Genomic DNA, 16516 nt, shown 5'->3' with positions numbered 1-16516 from the left:
TTGTGACATTAACTATGAACATATGTTTGTTTTTTTTTCCCAGAACAAGTCAAATGCACCTAGTGAGAGCAACCTTACCCTGCTCTGCAGCAGTGCTAATGACCAGGCAGAGTGGAACCTCGGCCAGGATGACAGTGTTCTCCATGGGAAGCAGCTCCCCCCGTCGCCAAGGAAGCAAGTTTCTTCTGCTGGCCAGAGAGAATCTCTCTCAAGGATGGAAGAAGAAAAGAGTGGCAAAACCTTTACTACTGACAAGATGGACACCACTAGTTTGACATCCCTATCTCCAGTACGACCAAGTGCCCATTTTACTTCCCTAGAAAGTTTCAAAGCAGGCTTTTCTTCCTGTCAGTATGCAAAGCCTAATGAAACACTAAGCAATACCTCAGAAGATCAGCTCCCAGCAGGTCTTGCTCAACAGCCATCCATTCTGGTCCCTTGGGAGAAAGGTGGGAAGGAAGGAGATGAAACTCCAGAAGAAGGTGGACTTCTTCAAGAAGTGGTGTCATTATGTAAACTGAATTCTGCTTTTCACTATGGTTTAAATATTTCAAAGGATAGCTTATCCAGCAGTAGCAGTGGAAATAAAACGTAAGAAAAGTATGAAAAGACAAACTTGACTCCAATCAGATGTTAAAGGAAGACTACTCAGGACTCCATGTAACTCCATATAAGATGATAACCAAAAAAATATGAAAAGGAATAAGAGATCTTCAGTTACAAAAATAATTCTCTTCAGTTGAGTATGCATTTTCTGCCATTGGACATTCGCTTCTACGTTTACTCAGTTCATTTGTTGGCTGTAGTTAGGTCCACAAAATGGAACTAAATGTATGAATGCACTCTCAAATCAGGTACTAGTTAGTCTCTGTGTTAAAAATACAGCAAGTGTATGGTGTTTCCTTAGCATTTGCTTCCTCTGAGCAGCAAAGGTGTCACCTAAAGGTAGCCAGGTTTTGAAGGTACTATGTTAATCCCATTAGCATGAAATGAACCAAGCAGTCTGATTTGTCTGAAATGTACAAATGTTAATATTTGTAATGAATAATAATTGCCTTAATCTTTTGAGAAGGGGTTTAACTGTCTTAGAAGATAAATGCAAATCTACAAAACAGCAATAATGATTTTCCATGGCAGGAATTTGCTTCAGCAAAGGCAGGGGGAGGAAAGGAGACTTTTTATAGATTAAGGAATTTCTTGTGACTATAACTTGGAACTTACTTCAAACTAAAACTGTGGCTCTGTCTTCCAGACTTCAAAAAGGTAGCACGTGGTTTTCTCTCTTCTATTAAAGTACATGAAGTGCTGAATTATAATGTGACATTATTGACTTCTGTTTACAGCTAAGACACTTTAAAGACACCTTATCAGTTTCCCTAGGTAGACTAACTCACCTAAAAATTCTCAGAAAGGAAAGTGTAAGTGGAATTGATAGATTTCTATTATTTTTTTTTTATTTTCTGCATTTTAATAGTTGGAAAACTAATTTGTGCCTGATTTGTAACACTAGAAAGCTAAATTTATAGATTCAGGTTGAGACTGCATATATCCAACTCTCATTTTAGCCAAGTTGAACAACCAAAATCTTCTTTATAAATTCAGTGAAGGAAAATAAATGATCCTGATGTATAATGTATTTAGAACAAGCATTTTTCCTCTTCTGGCAGTGTTCCTGACGAGTATTTGGATATTTAAAATCCGAACATTTTTGATGCTCTATGGAGCAGCTCTTTAATTTTTAAAATTTTCTTCATCTTTTCTTTTTCCACCTCACCATACATACCTTGTCTCCCCAACAGCTTAGGACAGAAGAGATAGTTAATCAGTTTCAGCAGACTGGAATTGTCAGCTTTGAGGGATATTTGTGGTAAAGTTGGTAGAAATAGCACATGGGTATAAAAGGAACTCTGCCTGAGAAGAATGTTCTGCTGCTCTTCTAAGTCATGAAACCTTTTTTTCTTTCCCTCTTTGTCATGAATGATTTCTGTTAATCTCAGCCTAGGCCTGAGTGAGCACATTCCTGGGGTTGGTATTTGGATCGGATTGTGCTTTAGTACCTTAATAGCAGTTTGTAGCAGAGTTTCATATCAGTTGCGTCACAGAGATTTATTAATTCATTTTCCTTCTAGCTGACACAAATGGAAAGGGCTTTTTTGGCTGCTTTCTTACAAGGCAGCTGGCCTAAGGGAATTGCTCCATGTCATGGCAGAGGCACTGTTTGGAACCTCACCAGAGAGGCTCAGTAGAGTGAGACCTGGGGTTAGTGCAAAATTTCATCTTGTTCCAGAATGAGAAGGGCTGGGCCAGTACTTGCCACTGAGGATGAGCCTGCAGAATTAATTTTTTAGTCAGTGCAACAAAGCTGAAACATAGTAAAAGTGCAAATCTTGCAGAAATATCTGTGTCTGATCAAGCATGAACATTTTGGAGGGCATCTGCATTGCTGGAGAATCTCAGTGTTCCAGAGTTAGCAGTTGTACATCCAGAAGTCTGTAGTCCAAACTACTTGTTTATCCTTTGGTTTCCTCTTGTACATCAGCATGATACATTGTAAACTTTTGTAATAACAAAAAATGTTACTTGGCAAAATATTTTGCACTATTAGAAATTGAAAGTATTATAAAAATAATGAAGATCTTCAGTCTCAGCTTTCCAAGTGGCTCATCTGCTGTTCAGATGACAAAGCTCCAGAGCAACCTGATGGTTCCTTGTTTAAAGCTGGCATTAATGTCTTGAGGGCATTCTCCCTTGCTGGTACTAAACATTGCCCAAGGATAGTGCGGCAATAGGCAATACACAGGTTTTTGTTCTTGTAGCACTTCTCACTCCTTCTCATTCATCTCCTTGCATTTTGTGATGAGAATTTCAAGGTTCAACTTTTCCTTTCCTCTGCACCTCACATGATGTTTCTATCCATGGTTCAATCTAAGTTGCTTTGTTTCCATCATTTATTAAAGTCAGTAAACAGTATCAATGTTTTATGGAGGAAAATAGAAGAAAACCAGAAATTATGACCATTATTACTTTCAAAACCATCAAACACCTAAGTCCAGGAATGCTGCCAGAAAATGGTTTTCAAAATCTTCTTTCATAAATCTTACTGTAGGCTTTACATGAGGGTTAGATACTGAACAAATAATCACATAGGTTGTTCCATTCTCAGCTTTGTGGAATAAATATGGAAGCCATGTGAGACTGCTAGTATTCTTAAGTTTTTATAAGAATCATAAAATTGAAAGTTTGATAGTGGAATCTTTCAAAATTGAGGCATTGTAGTAATAATTCTCTGCTTCATGGAGTGAAAATGCAAGCTGAAAAGAAGTAAACAGATTAACTAAAACATGGTAACATTCAACTTAGAGTTATTTTAATTTCAGTCAAAATGTTTCTGTGCTTATGCTGCATTGTTTCCTTACTATTTACAAAGCTCATAGTTTGTTTACAATCATTAAATAGTATGTCTTTTTTGGTTTTGAGCCTTGTATGGGTTCAGAAATAGCTTGGTCTTATGTATATGTTGATTTTAACTGTAGGTACATTTTTTACTCTGTAATATACAGAATCTTTTCCACTTACTATCAGTGATCTTTTAAAAAGGCTAATATTTGTGCCTTATCTGAATAGAATTGCCAGTTACCAAATAGATAAGAGTCCAAACTGATATTTCTGGTTCAACACTCTTGTTCTCTGTCCTTGTGATAATATGAAACTGTTCATTGGCTACATATGCAGTATTTTTAGTACCACAGTGGGTTCTATATTAAGATAAATTTTCCAGGTCCAGTACTTTGCAAATTTTATACTTGTATGCTTTTTAGTTGTGGAAATCCTTCTAGTGTCTTTGGAAATCATCAACATTGATCACCAGCTACTGGTGAGAACTGAATTCTTCTCAGTCAGAGCTCCTGTGGTCTTCTTCAGAGGCATCTCTTTTCTTCAGGATCTCAAAAATCTCCCAGTTTCTCCTGTTTAAGGGAGATACCAGGTTATTTGATTAAGCTTTGTGGTTTGTTACACATAGGAACAAATTTCCGATGTAGAAAGTGAAACCAGGACTTGAAACTAATAATTTTGAATTTATTTTGCATAGATGTCTGCCTAAAATGAGCCGTATCACTCATCTGGTTTGGGAGGAAAAAGTAAGGGCAGTGGAAGGACAAAGGGATTCCTGGGTTGTTCCAGTGCAGTGTGGTGAAGCAGAGCCTGAAGTCCACAGGAGGGACAGTAACTTTGAAGAAATCCAGATTTCAGTTCTAGCTCAGCTACAGTGGTTCCAGCTCAGTCATGTAGGTATAAGTAATATTGCCTGTGGAGTTAACTCCCTGTGGGATTTGCAGAATGGATAATAAATATGTTGTCCCAGTCAAAGCCTTCCCATTCACATGTGGAGATGTAGTGAGGAAAACTGCAGGTATCAGGGAAGGGCTGTGGATGCAGAGGTGATCCCTACCCACCCTCTATGCATGCAGAGGGCAGTCTGTGTAGAATAGGCAGTGGTTTGCTCTTCCATCTCACATTTTTGGGCATCATGTAGTTCTGAAAAATAGACTTGTTCTGAAGAAAAAATGTAGTTGTAGAAGTTGTCATAGAAGTTGTTGACTGAACCCTTCCTTGTCATTTAGCATTTCAGTGGTGCTGCTGCTGTTGGGGTGGGATCATCAGAAATTCTCAACACTGGCTGAAGTCCCCTCTCAGGCATTGTAACACAGACTTCAGAGTTTTAGATAAGTGCTGAGTGCTTCTGAAAATCCCACCCAATCTATTAGAAGACTGTTTTAGACTTTAAAATTCTGTTTTAGATGTCTTCTCAGGTTTTAGGATGAGCTAGCTTACAACCTCGTGTTCTTGTAACCAATGTAAAGTCTAGGCAAAAGAACAGTTAACCCGGGTCTTTAAAACAGCTTCTCCATATCCACCTACAGTCAATGATACTCAGTTCTACAGAACAATATTTTGTTGGTGCAGCTGTATAATAGAATTGCTAGGAGCATCTAAAATACCTTCTCTATGCTGTAAGTAATCAAAGAAACATTTCATGCAATAATCAAGTGCCAGCATGGGGCCCTTTTGCAAATGCCCCCTGTGTAATCCTGACTGTACCCTGTCCTGCAGGAAGAAGCCCTAACCATGGACCTCCCTGACTCCTCAGGGAGAGCTCCAGGGGAGCTTTATTTCCAAGGAGTTAGCATCTCCTCCCTTGGCACCAGCCTCTAGTCCAGGTGCTGTGAGACTCTAGCCAGTGTATTCCCAACAGCCTGAAATTTCAATAATAAACAAAAAATAAACAAATGTGGCTAATAAACAGCTTCCGTATTTCAAAGCTCAGGATGGTGAAGGCTGTCTGTTCCCATGGTATTGCAGTAAATCTTTGAAGAATGAATGTAGAAAAAATTGCACCAGCAAAACCAGTATGAATGGTGATGTGACTTGTCTTCAGTAACTTCTTGCTGCTATTAGGCATGTCTGTCTCTGCCGGGTGTTGTTTGCTTGTTAGCAGAATCTGAGCTGACCAGAACGTGTTCTCATCTTCACCCCAGGAGCATGGACCACAGCTGGCCTAGAATTCATGTTCCTCAGGGTGTTGAAAATAAAGGAATGGAAAGGGGTGATATGGTTTGTTTGTACAAAACATTCCCTGATCCGTTTTGCAATATCTGGTCCACAGTTACAGTCAGTGGCCAGTTGAAAGTACTTGACAGGTCTTTCTGAAAGCTGCTTCACTTATTCTTGTAGAGTTTCCTGGTGAGTCCACAGCCACCTCAGTCTAGAGGGACATCCACAACCCATGCAGTTGGCAGGGCCATTGCCATCCTCTGCTGGGTTGGGGTATGAAGCAGGTAACACAGTTGCAAGTTACTCCAAGGTGTACTGTAGTAAAGGGTACTCAATTAAATTGTACTATTACATAGCTCAATACTAACAACACTTGTATTTAGAATCCAGTAACAGTATTAGCATTTGGAAAATAAGTTGAGTTCAAGTATGTTGACATTTATTATGATTCTTTGTGAATTAACATTCTTTCTGTTTAAAATAAGGGAGCAACTTGGTTGGAAGGGGGAAAAGTGTTGACTTTCAAATCTTCAGTGAATTTTGTGCAATATTACCCCTTATTTCAAAGTAATCTAGTAGAGCACATCTGCTTTCAAGCAGATCCATGAAATTGTATTTTTTAGAAATGTGTAAAATTACATGTAACTTTGAAATATGGTTGTATGATAAAAACATGAAGAAATCTATTCTAATGAGGCAAATGTATATTTCTAGTGACTGGGAGTGATTATGGATGTCACATTCTGTAGAAATAATAAGGCCTAAGACAATTTTCACATACCCAGTAATTCCAGGTAACTCTTAAAAGTAAAGCCTGGTTAAATTGAAGGATGGCTATTAGAATTTATGATATTTAGTTTATGCTTTGATCATTTGTTAATCATGGGTAAAAAGCTGAGGTGTTAAGCACTGCTTTTCATGACCAGCAATGAGGTGAGGGTTCATAACAATGACCACAAGAATTTAGTTTGTGACATCCATAATTATCACAAGTCATTACTTAAAACGTCTACTAATGTTGCCAGTATCCTTTTAAGTTTTTGTAAATTAATTTCTTTGTATATTGATGTACATTTTCTTTTAACCTTTGGTTTTTCCTTGAGACCTTCTTTAAATTAATATACTTGAATGAGGCAATAAAGCACTGTGGAAGAGCTAATCTTGGTGCAGCTTGCACACAAGCACATAACATCTGTTACTTCATGATTTTGAGGAGGAAGAACAATTTAAAATGCTTAGATGTTTGGCAAACTGTCAGTTTGTGTTTGTTAATTTTAAATCTGTGTCAGATATGATAAGAAATGCCTCGACGTGGAACAAAGCAACATCATGTATCTTGATGCTTCTAATTTTTTTTTTTTAATACCTTTTTTTTTGTGACCCTCGAAAACCATTCCAAATAATGTCCCTTATTGTGAGCCTTTAATCCTTAAAAGAGAAGCATAAAGTACAGGACACATTGAGATTTTATGGATAATTTTGAGATTAAAAAAACTCACACACCAAACAACCAGCATTGTCCTTATGGTTTTAAAATTTATTTACTGACCTGTTAACAAAACTAGAGCCAAATTTACTCCATGCTTTTGCACCTTCTGGACTACTGTTCAAAGTCATCTCGAGAACTGTAATTCTGACCTTAGACTACTGTTAGTAGTGCACTGTCTAGATGTATTAAGTGAGCTGTGATGTGTGGTGTGGTTTGTTTTTTCCTTCCAAAGTTTGTGGCATCAGTAGAAGTTTTTGGTGAATTCCACGTGACCATAAAGTGCCCAACACTGTACTATAAAATAAAATATAACAATACCCAAAGTCCATGGGTGATGTGGGTTCTTGTTTGATGGGTTGATCTGAGCAGCATTTTCATGTTTATCAGGCATAAAGATTGAAATGACCCTGTATTATTTTGGAAGTTTCTCTCAACTGAGTGAACATTTCATTTTCTCAAATATAGAGAAAGCAGAATGTGTTTCCTTGAATGCAATAATGAATTGATTAGTGCAAGTGTTAAATGTTGATGTCTTTTGAAATTCCAGTGGTATTTTGGATCTTTTAAAAACCTTAGCTAATCATTCCTTTTTGTTAAACAGCTTTTCTTGGGCTCTAGATCTTCAAATTACTGCCAAAAAAGTAGGTATATTATCTTTTTTCATAGGTTAAGAAAGCAACATATTACGGAGAAACAAGCAAGAAGAAGGTACAGTAATAATTGATGGGTGCTATGGTTTGAACCTTTCACATTAGATGTTAAAAAAAGTAATAATAATTGTGATCTCACCAAGTATTTTTGTGCTGCTCAGCCGAGTATGATCAGAGAGCTCTTGGGGATCCTGTTGGTGAGGAGGATGGGTGCCCAGCCTCCTGTGATAGCTGTGGTGGGATCTGATGAGGGGTCACACGCTGCTGCTGGGAGGTGCTGGGGCTTCCCCTTTTTACAAACCTGCACAGCCCCTGCTCTTCCTGCCCTGCTCCCCTGCGCCTGGCTGGGCTGAGACTCGGGGGCACAGCTGGTGACCTGCCTTCATCCCCTCCTGCTGCTGCTGCTGCGGAGAGGCTGCTGCAGAAAGCACCTCTTGGCTTCGGGGGAGATGGGGAGTGAAATGAAGGTAGGCTTTATCTGTGACTTAGTGGGCAAAAGGACGTGTAAGGGGTGAGGTGGGCCTGGCTGGTCTCTGCTGCCCCGTCCTTCTCAGGGGGAGGGCTCCTGACTTTTCCCCTGCTCCAGCATGGAGGAATTCCTCCATGGGCTGTGGGTGGATCTCTGCTCCCCAAGGACCTCCCTGGGCTGCAGGGAAGTATCTACTCCAGTGCCTCCTGGAGCACCTTCTGGAGCAGCTCTGGCACTGGAGCACCTTCTGGAGCAGCTCCTGCCCCTCCCTCCTCACTGACCTCGGTGTCTGCAGAGCTGCTGCTTTCTCTTTTCTCTCTTCTCTGCCTCAGCTGCTATGGCACAGGGTATTTCCCCCTTGTGTTATCCCAGAAGTGCTGCCACTGTGGCTGATCAGCTCAGCCTTGGTCAGCCATGGATCTGTCCTGGAGCCGGCTGGCATTGCTTCCATCAGACATGGGAGAAGCTTCGCACAGAAGCTTTTTAATGTAGTTGCAGGTCTGTGACTATAATTCAGCTAGAATTTACCATTGAATGGCTATGCAGTGTAATCTGTTATTCACTCTTCTATGTTAAAAGCATTTTGACACCTTATGCAGACAAACCATAGACTCTATGGTTTCAATATTTGTATAGTCAATACACAACTGATGAGAAAACTACAAATTATCTTGATACAAAACAATGAGGGTGTGATTTTAACACTTGCTGTTAGATCTGTGCTAGCTTACTGCAGCCAGCAGAGTGATACCAGCTGTGAAGTGTGGTAGCAAAGGGATCCTCACTGCTAGATTAAGCATAGCACATCTTGTAGTCATTCCTTTGATTTTTGAGTAGATGTGTTAAATTCACCTGTTAAAATGATAGCTGCGAAAACGAACTTTTTCACCTGTTAAAATGATAGCTATGAAAATGAACTTTTTGTCGTAGGTCCAGATTATGAGTCAATTGAAGACATTATAAAGGGAATCTTTGCTGAAGGAGCGGGAAGCTATGAAGTCTTTCAGGTAAAGTTCACCTGCTTTCCTTAGTTTTTATCTCAGGGCATTTGAGAATATGGTTGCAACTTGCCTTCTGTGGATGTTTGAGTCAAGTTCTTTCAAGCCCAAGAATGAGAAGGGACTGAAAAAGAGTAGGTAATAAGAAAAGGCAGTGTAAGTTAAGTTGGCAGATTTTACACAGATGGTGCAGCAGGACTCTTCCTGTCGATACAATACTAAGTGTCTGTGAACAACTCAGAGGGGTTTGGTGTACCAGCCATGTGGTACCTCCCTGCGTATGAAAGCTGGCTGGTGTATTAGAAGTTGTGTCATTTGAGGGGAAAATGCAGCTCAAAGCACCAATTTACTGGGGAATTATTTAGAAGGAGAAATCAGAAACTCTCTTATTCATTAGTAACATCTTGTTGTGCTTCAAAAGCAGATGAGAATTGTTTTTGCAACTCACTTTTACTTTTGCACAATGCAGCTGCAGCCAATCCTGAATGATGGGCAAAGCATTTAATTTTCATTCCAGAACTCACTGCATGTTAACCTCATGTTCACGAAATGAAAAATAACTTTATCAAATTCAGGGATTTAGATTTTTATTTGATGTGACAAGCAATAACAACAACAACAACAACAACAAAAACCTAAGCAATGCCCGGAGTGGTGTTGTGGGTTTGCTGGTGTTCAGATAAAACAGAGTAGAGTCTGTCTGCGGATTTTCACCAGTCAGAAAAAAATGCTAACAGATTCTTGCACTTCAAAAGCCCAGAGGCAGTCAGTCCTGTTGGAAATTATGTATGAAACATAAACAAGTACTAGTTCTAAAAGCAAAGTTTGGGAAGCACATTTGGAATATGCTATGGGCTGTATATTATTTCCTTTCTCTGACTGCCTGTTTCGCATTCCTTCTGAAAGTCCAGGGGCTGGACTTCTGATGGTGTACTGCTCCACTGTTTTTTTTAATTTCTGTGTCCACTTCTCTCAAATAATTGTTACTGAAAGACTGGGAAGAAAGCAGCAACAAGCCCCCACCACTGAAAAAGAAAGATACATTGTGGCCTACAACGCATCTACTAGACTTGGTTGCAAAGCTTTTCCTGTTAGGTCTGTTAATGTGTTAGGACTTAATTGTTAGGTCCTAAACGACTCAGTTTCCTGGATGAGCCACAGCAGAGATGTACTGTGTCATGTATGGCTTACGCAATCACTTGCCTACAGAAGTTTGTTTTCCAGCTCTGTATAATCCTGTGAATAACTCAACTGAATTGTGGTACTCTGCCTTGAAATGTGATTTAGAAATTGTAGTTGCAGCAGAAAGTTCTGTCCTGCCTACAGACCTCAGCTCAGTTCCATCCTTGCATTGGCTCCACATTCAGTAATACATCACTTTATGGAGTCAGCAGTGTTCTGTTCACTGTTCCTTTTGATAAAATAACCTGTTAATATAGTACCACCTGTTTAGCAATGAGGAGGATTATGTACTTAAAGTGTTCAGCTGAATAATACATACAAACATCTGACATTTGGCCTGCTCTGAGAATAGGCGACATGCTTATTTAACGATTTCGAAAATGTTAAAATGGTGAGGTAGAAATTAAAATGTCATTTTAAAATATTTGTATTTAACTTATCTGATTCAGTCCTATTCTACATTTCCCCTTGGCATATTCGTACTGGGGGTCACGGTAGCAGTCTGACACCACAGATACTTTGAACGATATACTGAACATTGTTGGCATTTCAGCCTAATTAGTTGCATCCTATTTTGTGCTTTGTCTTTGGTCCTTTGGGTTGCTGGCCTAGGATTTTTTTTTGTAGTCTTTGTTTTATGCTCATCATTGTCTCATTTTAAATGTCAACAGACTAATATTTGTGTAATTGATTTTTCCCCTTCTTTTCTCCCCAATGCCAGAAAATTTGACAAGCGATTTCTACATCTCATGCAGGCTACACAAGAAAAATACATCCCAGGACTGAGTGACAAATATAAACTAATCCAGTCTCTGCAAGTCCAGAGTGCAGCCACATATTTTTCTGGCCAGTGGTCACTGTTACCCATAGTTCTGAACCAGAATTATCTTCTCTGGGACTGGTTTAATCATTTGTGCTCACATTGGGCCACCCCCAAAAGGCAGATCTGCGTCTTCTCTGTTGGGCTCATTTCTCATGCAAAAATCTGCTGGAGCTTCCTTCTGCCTGGAGTCAGGTTTATCATGGTTGTCTGTGATCCTGCTATGGATCCCACAGGAAGAAATTGCTTGGCATTGGGCTTGTTCAACTGGGCATTGAGGTTTTATACATTCCAGAAGGAAAGTCTCCAACTGCTGGTTTGCTTTAAATGACCCTCACTTGTGCCCACAGGAATATTTAAGTCTCTGGAAGAGCTGCAGTCACTGACATGTGAGGATGCACTGCCAGAAACAGAGGGACATGAGCAGTGCACCTATTGCTCTTCTGGTTTGCTTGTTTTCCTGCTTTGTCGCTGGGCTCTGGGTCAAGATTGCTCCTTTTGTGAGTGTTTCTAGGTTGTTGTAGCCAAGGTTTGAAGCACTGTTCCCACAGTGGTGAAGCAGGAAGCACCAGGAAGGAGAGGCTGATGCTTTTTCCTCCAAAATAAGCCTGAGCTCCTGGCTGGTGTACAGCTCCTGGCTGTGGTACAGGCAGGGTGCCCTGTCTCACTGGATGCCCACAGCTTATTATATGGGCATCCTCTCCCTGCTTGCTGAGGAGGGATTAGAAGCAGTTAAGGCTGCATTTATTTGTTTAAACTGTTCTGTCCTTCGAGCAAAAATATGTGGAAACACTCCTCGCATCTCCCCTGAAGACTTACACTTCCCCAATCTGCCTAGCAATTGTGCAGTTACCTGAGGGTAACACCAGAACTCCTGTTACCTGTGTGCCAGCTGCGTGGGAGATGCTCAGTTGTTTATTTTGTGGGGCAGAAAGCAGCTCTGTAACCCGAGGCTTCCCCGTGCCCTGACTGCCTGGGCACTGCAAACACGCAGGGGCTGCTGGCACAGGTGACAAGGGCCACAGCCAGCGTGGTCACGTTGCCTTAGGGTGGCTCTGCACAGCCCTTCCCTCCCACTCCTCCCCTGCTGCTGCTCCTGCCGAATCTCTGCTGCCAAGAAGGGTTAGTGCAGGTGCCAAGTGAAGCTGAGTGGGTTTAAATTGGAAACACACATTTGTGTCAGCGCTGGTTATTACAGTGCGCGCCAGTGGAAATTGCACTTTTGCTGGAACTACAGGTGGAACCTGAAAGGTCACACACAATATTGAGCTGAGGAGAATGGCATGCTTCAAACGGTGCCATGAGGAGCATGGAACCAGATGAAGGCCTGTGTGGCTTTTCTCTGATCAAAATGGATGACTTAAAGCCATGATATGGACATGCCTGTCTCCGTGGTGCTTGACAATGTTAGATGGATTGCTGGGGAAGGAATTGCTTTGTCAAATGTCTCTGGGGAGAGAAAAATCATGGCCTGATAAAATCAGAAATTAAAAGCAGTGTTGGTGAAACCAAATCAAAAAACAGCAAAGTCACCTAAATTGGTTGCAATATAAAATCTCCTAATATATTTTTATTCCAATAAATATAATTTGAAAGAATGTAAACTCAGAAAAATCATAACTAAATTGAGACCTCTGCCTGGCCTTCAGTACTTCACCTGTGCCTTGATTCATAATTTATGCTGTGGCTTTTCACTGTGCAAGAGGTCTTCACACCTCATGGCTTGCATTATAGATGGAGGAGTTTAGGTTAAAAACATGCTTTTACTGTGAGGCTTGGGATACCGCCCGCTCTCCACATCAAATTCATGTGTGCAATTTAAACAAGATCTCACTCTGCTCCCAATAAATGCACACCAGATGTATCTTTTATAAATGTTAGGTTTTGCAGCATCTTGACACATGCCAGTAGTTTGAAGGCTGTGAATGCTTCAGTGGGGCATGAAAGCCCCATCCATTCATTCAACTGTGACATCTTGCAATAGGCAAAATTCTAGTGGTGTCAGCTATTCGCTGCTCAACTTTATTGAGTTACAATGCCTAATCTGATGCTCTTTTTTTGAATTGTTTTCAGAAGTGTCAGTTTTCTTTAGCTGAGAGGTGATTGAATAGCACAGGAAAAGGAACTTGGCCAAAATCCTCTGATCCGTGATTCCTGATGTTATGTGACATTACACATGTAAGGTTTGTCCTGCAGTGAGACTTGGGGCTTACGTTAAATAAAACATAGTACAGACGTTTGGGGCTGGGAAAAGACTTTGCTGTCTCTTATCTGGAGACACGGTTTCTGCTGTGGGACTGTATTTACTATGGACATTTAAAAAAGTGTGTCAACTATTTTCTTTATTTAATACTGTAAATTAGATGAAGATTATTATTAATTAGCATCTGTGGGAACAATAATCACTAGCCACAGGTAGACAAAGACAAAAAAATTGTGGCTTATCTAATCACTGGCCAAAAACCTGGATGGGCCAGATGCTTCCTCATGTCCTGCAGGGCCAGAGGGTGTATTTTGGAGGTGTGGGAAGGGAGAGGATTCCTTACCTGAGAATGGGCAGCTGCAGCTGGAAAGTAGCCTGACGTATAGCTCTAAGTCTGTGAAACATACTCTGAAAGTTTCACATCACTCAGTTGTACTCAACAGGAGGATAATTCCATTTTGTTGAAACGAGTAAGAATGTTTGTGCTTCCTCAAGGCATAGTGAAACAAATCTGTGGTGGCGATGATGGTGTTCCTTTTCCAGAGAACACAGAAAATCAGTGTTTTCTATTTAAACACCACAAGGTCAGATCATGATCATCTTTGGAGAGCAAGGTCTTAGCAACATTCAGTTACTAAAATATTGGCAAATGTGAGTTTCATGGTTTTGAAACCATGTTCCTCATGTTGAGGATTAAGAGATGCTATTGATCTAGGCAGTGAAATACTCTTACCTAGAAACCCCTTTGGCACACTTGGATTCTCCTACTTTAACTTGTGCTTTTGAAGAATACACAAACTTTTATTTAGATGTCTGAAAAACAAAAGGACTGGACAATTATTTTTAAGAAAACACCTAATGATGCTTAACACAGCCCCTGGCACACAGCTCCTCATGGGGAATCTGTGACATGGAAATAGTGGCTGACACACACTTACCAAAGGAGGAGATAAGAGTAATACCTCAATGGATTTGCATTCACCAAAGTGCCCTGTGGTTATCTGGCAGTGCTCAAAGTGCCCTGCCCTGGGTGCCCAATGGCTGCTCTGGCTGCAGCACAGTATGCTGCTGCTTGAGTTTGGCTGGTTACATGCCAACATACTGAGGAAAAAAAATTCTCACAGAAGTTCACATTCACCTTCTCTCCTGGGTGTATCATTTTTGCAAAAGGAGCTGTTGTTGCCAAGAGATTTTTAGCAACTTATTTGCCTTCATGATAGGCCTTTAGAGGGTTGGGGTGAGCACAGATGCCTCTCCCAAGAGGGTCAGAGGATGGGGGTGTGGGAATGGCAGGCCTCAGCTGGGAAAGAGAATGTGTAGAGTATGGAAGGGACCAGAAGTGAGAGGCAGAGTTGGCCCATGGCCTCAAAGGCATCTTTTCACTCTTGGGAGTGGTTTCTTTAGGTGCTGCCTCCTCAGTTTCTGCTGTTTGGGAAGTCAGCTGCTCCCAGGCCATTGGGGCAGGGCTGGGCACTGCTCAGAGGGAAGGAATTGTGTCTTACCTGGAGGTGTCCTGTTCTGCAGCCAGGCTGCAGAGGAGCTGAACTGCTCCCAGGACACCCTGTCAGGGTGTTGTTGCTTTAGAGGCAATAGGACTCTTGGCTTCTGAGATCATTGATCTTTATTCAAAAGTAACAGAAAGGCTTTTGAAGAGAGCAGAAAATGTGACTTATATTAAGTGAAGAAAATCCTTACAGCTCTGCCACTTTTCTGCCTGTGCTCATGCACAGTGCTGGGAAGACAGGAGTAATTTGAAAGCCAGCATGTATCAATTAGCATCTGTGGGGCTGTATTGATTTGTGCCACCCTGGGACCTGGCACAAACATGTCCTTTTGATGGTCCAGGGCAGTGGGTTGGTGTGGCTGCAGCAGAGGATGGTACAGATTGCAGTGCTGAGGCTGGCACGTCCCACGGTTCATCTCATTCCCAAGTATGGAAAATGTTTCTTCATTTGATTTCTAATGGCAAGCTTGACTTCTTAAACTGTAAATATCGTTCTGATCTGGGGATCATTTCCTTTGTAATTGCATGATGAAAGAATCCCATACAGCAAAAATAATACAGGCTTTGATATAATCCTTATTTATTGGTCATTTTGATCCTGTACAGAGCAAAACAGTAATATGAATCCACTATCTAAACTATGAACATAATTATGTACATCTAGAGAAGGAACAGTAAATTTTACATAAAGCAGAGAAGGCACATAATGCAAGGTAATGCTCACTGTTTCAGAGGTTGGATGCCACCTTTTTCCAAGGTGGGTTAAGTTGCTTCATCCTTCCCCTGCCTCTGAGTGTCTTTGGAGGGATTTGGTGCAGGGTAGACTGTGTGTTCTAGCCTAGCACCCTCTCTTTCTTTGTAGAAGGCTATTAGACATGAAGAGAAGGTTGGATATGTAAGGCTTGGGAGTATATTGAGCATTTTTTTTCTTTAATGGATAGGTGGCAAGTGGTCATAAATAATATATTATGCTTCAAGCTTTTGAGTCAAATAATGAGAGAGATTAAACAAATGGAATTTTGAAATATTTTAAGTCTTTTATGTAGAGGTCCCACCACAGTGGTAGAGGCTACCAGTGCTTTTTTTGGGAACCAGAAGCCAATTTCAGTATTTTTTCTTTATAGCAGCACACATGCTCTCCACAACTCCTAGATGTTATTGCTCCTCCCTGAATGTCTGTGCTTCTATACATTCTATTATGCCCCTGGGCTGAGAAGCAGAAAATACCTTGGCATCTGCTATCTCTGTCTTAATCTGTGGGTTAAATTTCATCAGGGATGTTATTAGACACTCTTTAAAATGTGTCTCTTTTGTTTTAGCTGTTGTTCCCTGGTTGAGCCATGGCCCAGAAGGGTCAGTTTTCCTAACCATGCATATTATGGTCGCTGTAGCTTGTTCCTGAAGCGACAGCTTTGGGACTTTTTGTGCTTCTCCAAGCTGCCACTGAGCATTCCCAGCTGCAGCATCTACCTTCCTGCTGCCTTTGGATGTTGCTTCGTTAATTCAGATTTTCAGGAAGTGTGTTTGGAAATGACATTTGTTGCCTTCTGGGCCTTTTTTTGTTTGTTGCTTATAAGATCAGAGAGTTTTGAATATTTCACATTTTAATCCCTATTTGAAGCAGACCATGCTCTCTGTGAGTTACCCT

At 40.8% G+C, this 16516-nt stretch overlaps 1 protein-coding gene across 7 annotated transcripts in view; it reads left to right on the top strand.

The window, feature by feature from the left end:
* Positions 1 to 6331, top strand: part of DENND1B (DENN domain containing 1B) — a 152893-nt gene extending 146562 nt beyond the window's left edge. For all 7 annotated transcript variants that reach the window (XM_068199607.1, XM_068199610.1, XM_068199608.1 and 4 more), the window contains one exon: positions 44 to 6331. In XM_068199607.1, the coding sequence (XP_068055708.1) occupies positions 44 to 595 (552 nt within the window). In that variant the 3' untranslated portion in view covers positions 596 to 6331. The remainder of the gene's footprint in view (positions 1 to 43) is intronic.
* Positions 6332 to 16516: the final 10185 nt, after the last annotated feature.

This window comes from Anomalospiza imberbis, chromosome 9 (genome assembly GCF_031753505.1).
Source record: "Anomalospiza imberbis isolate Cuckoo-Finch-1a 21T00152 chromosome 9, ASM3175350v1, whole genome shotgun sequence".
NCBI lineage: Eukaryota > Metazoa > Chordata > Aves > Passeriformes > Viduidae > Anomalospiza > Anomalospiza imberbis.
The sequence above is the reverse complement of the archived record's forward strand: the minus strand, read 5'-3'. Positions and strand labels throughout refer to the sequence as shown.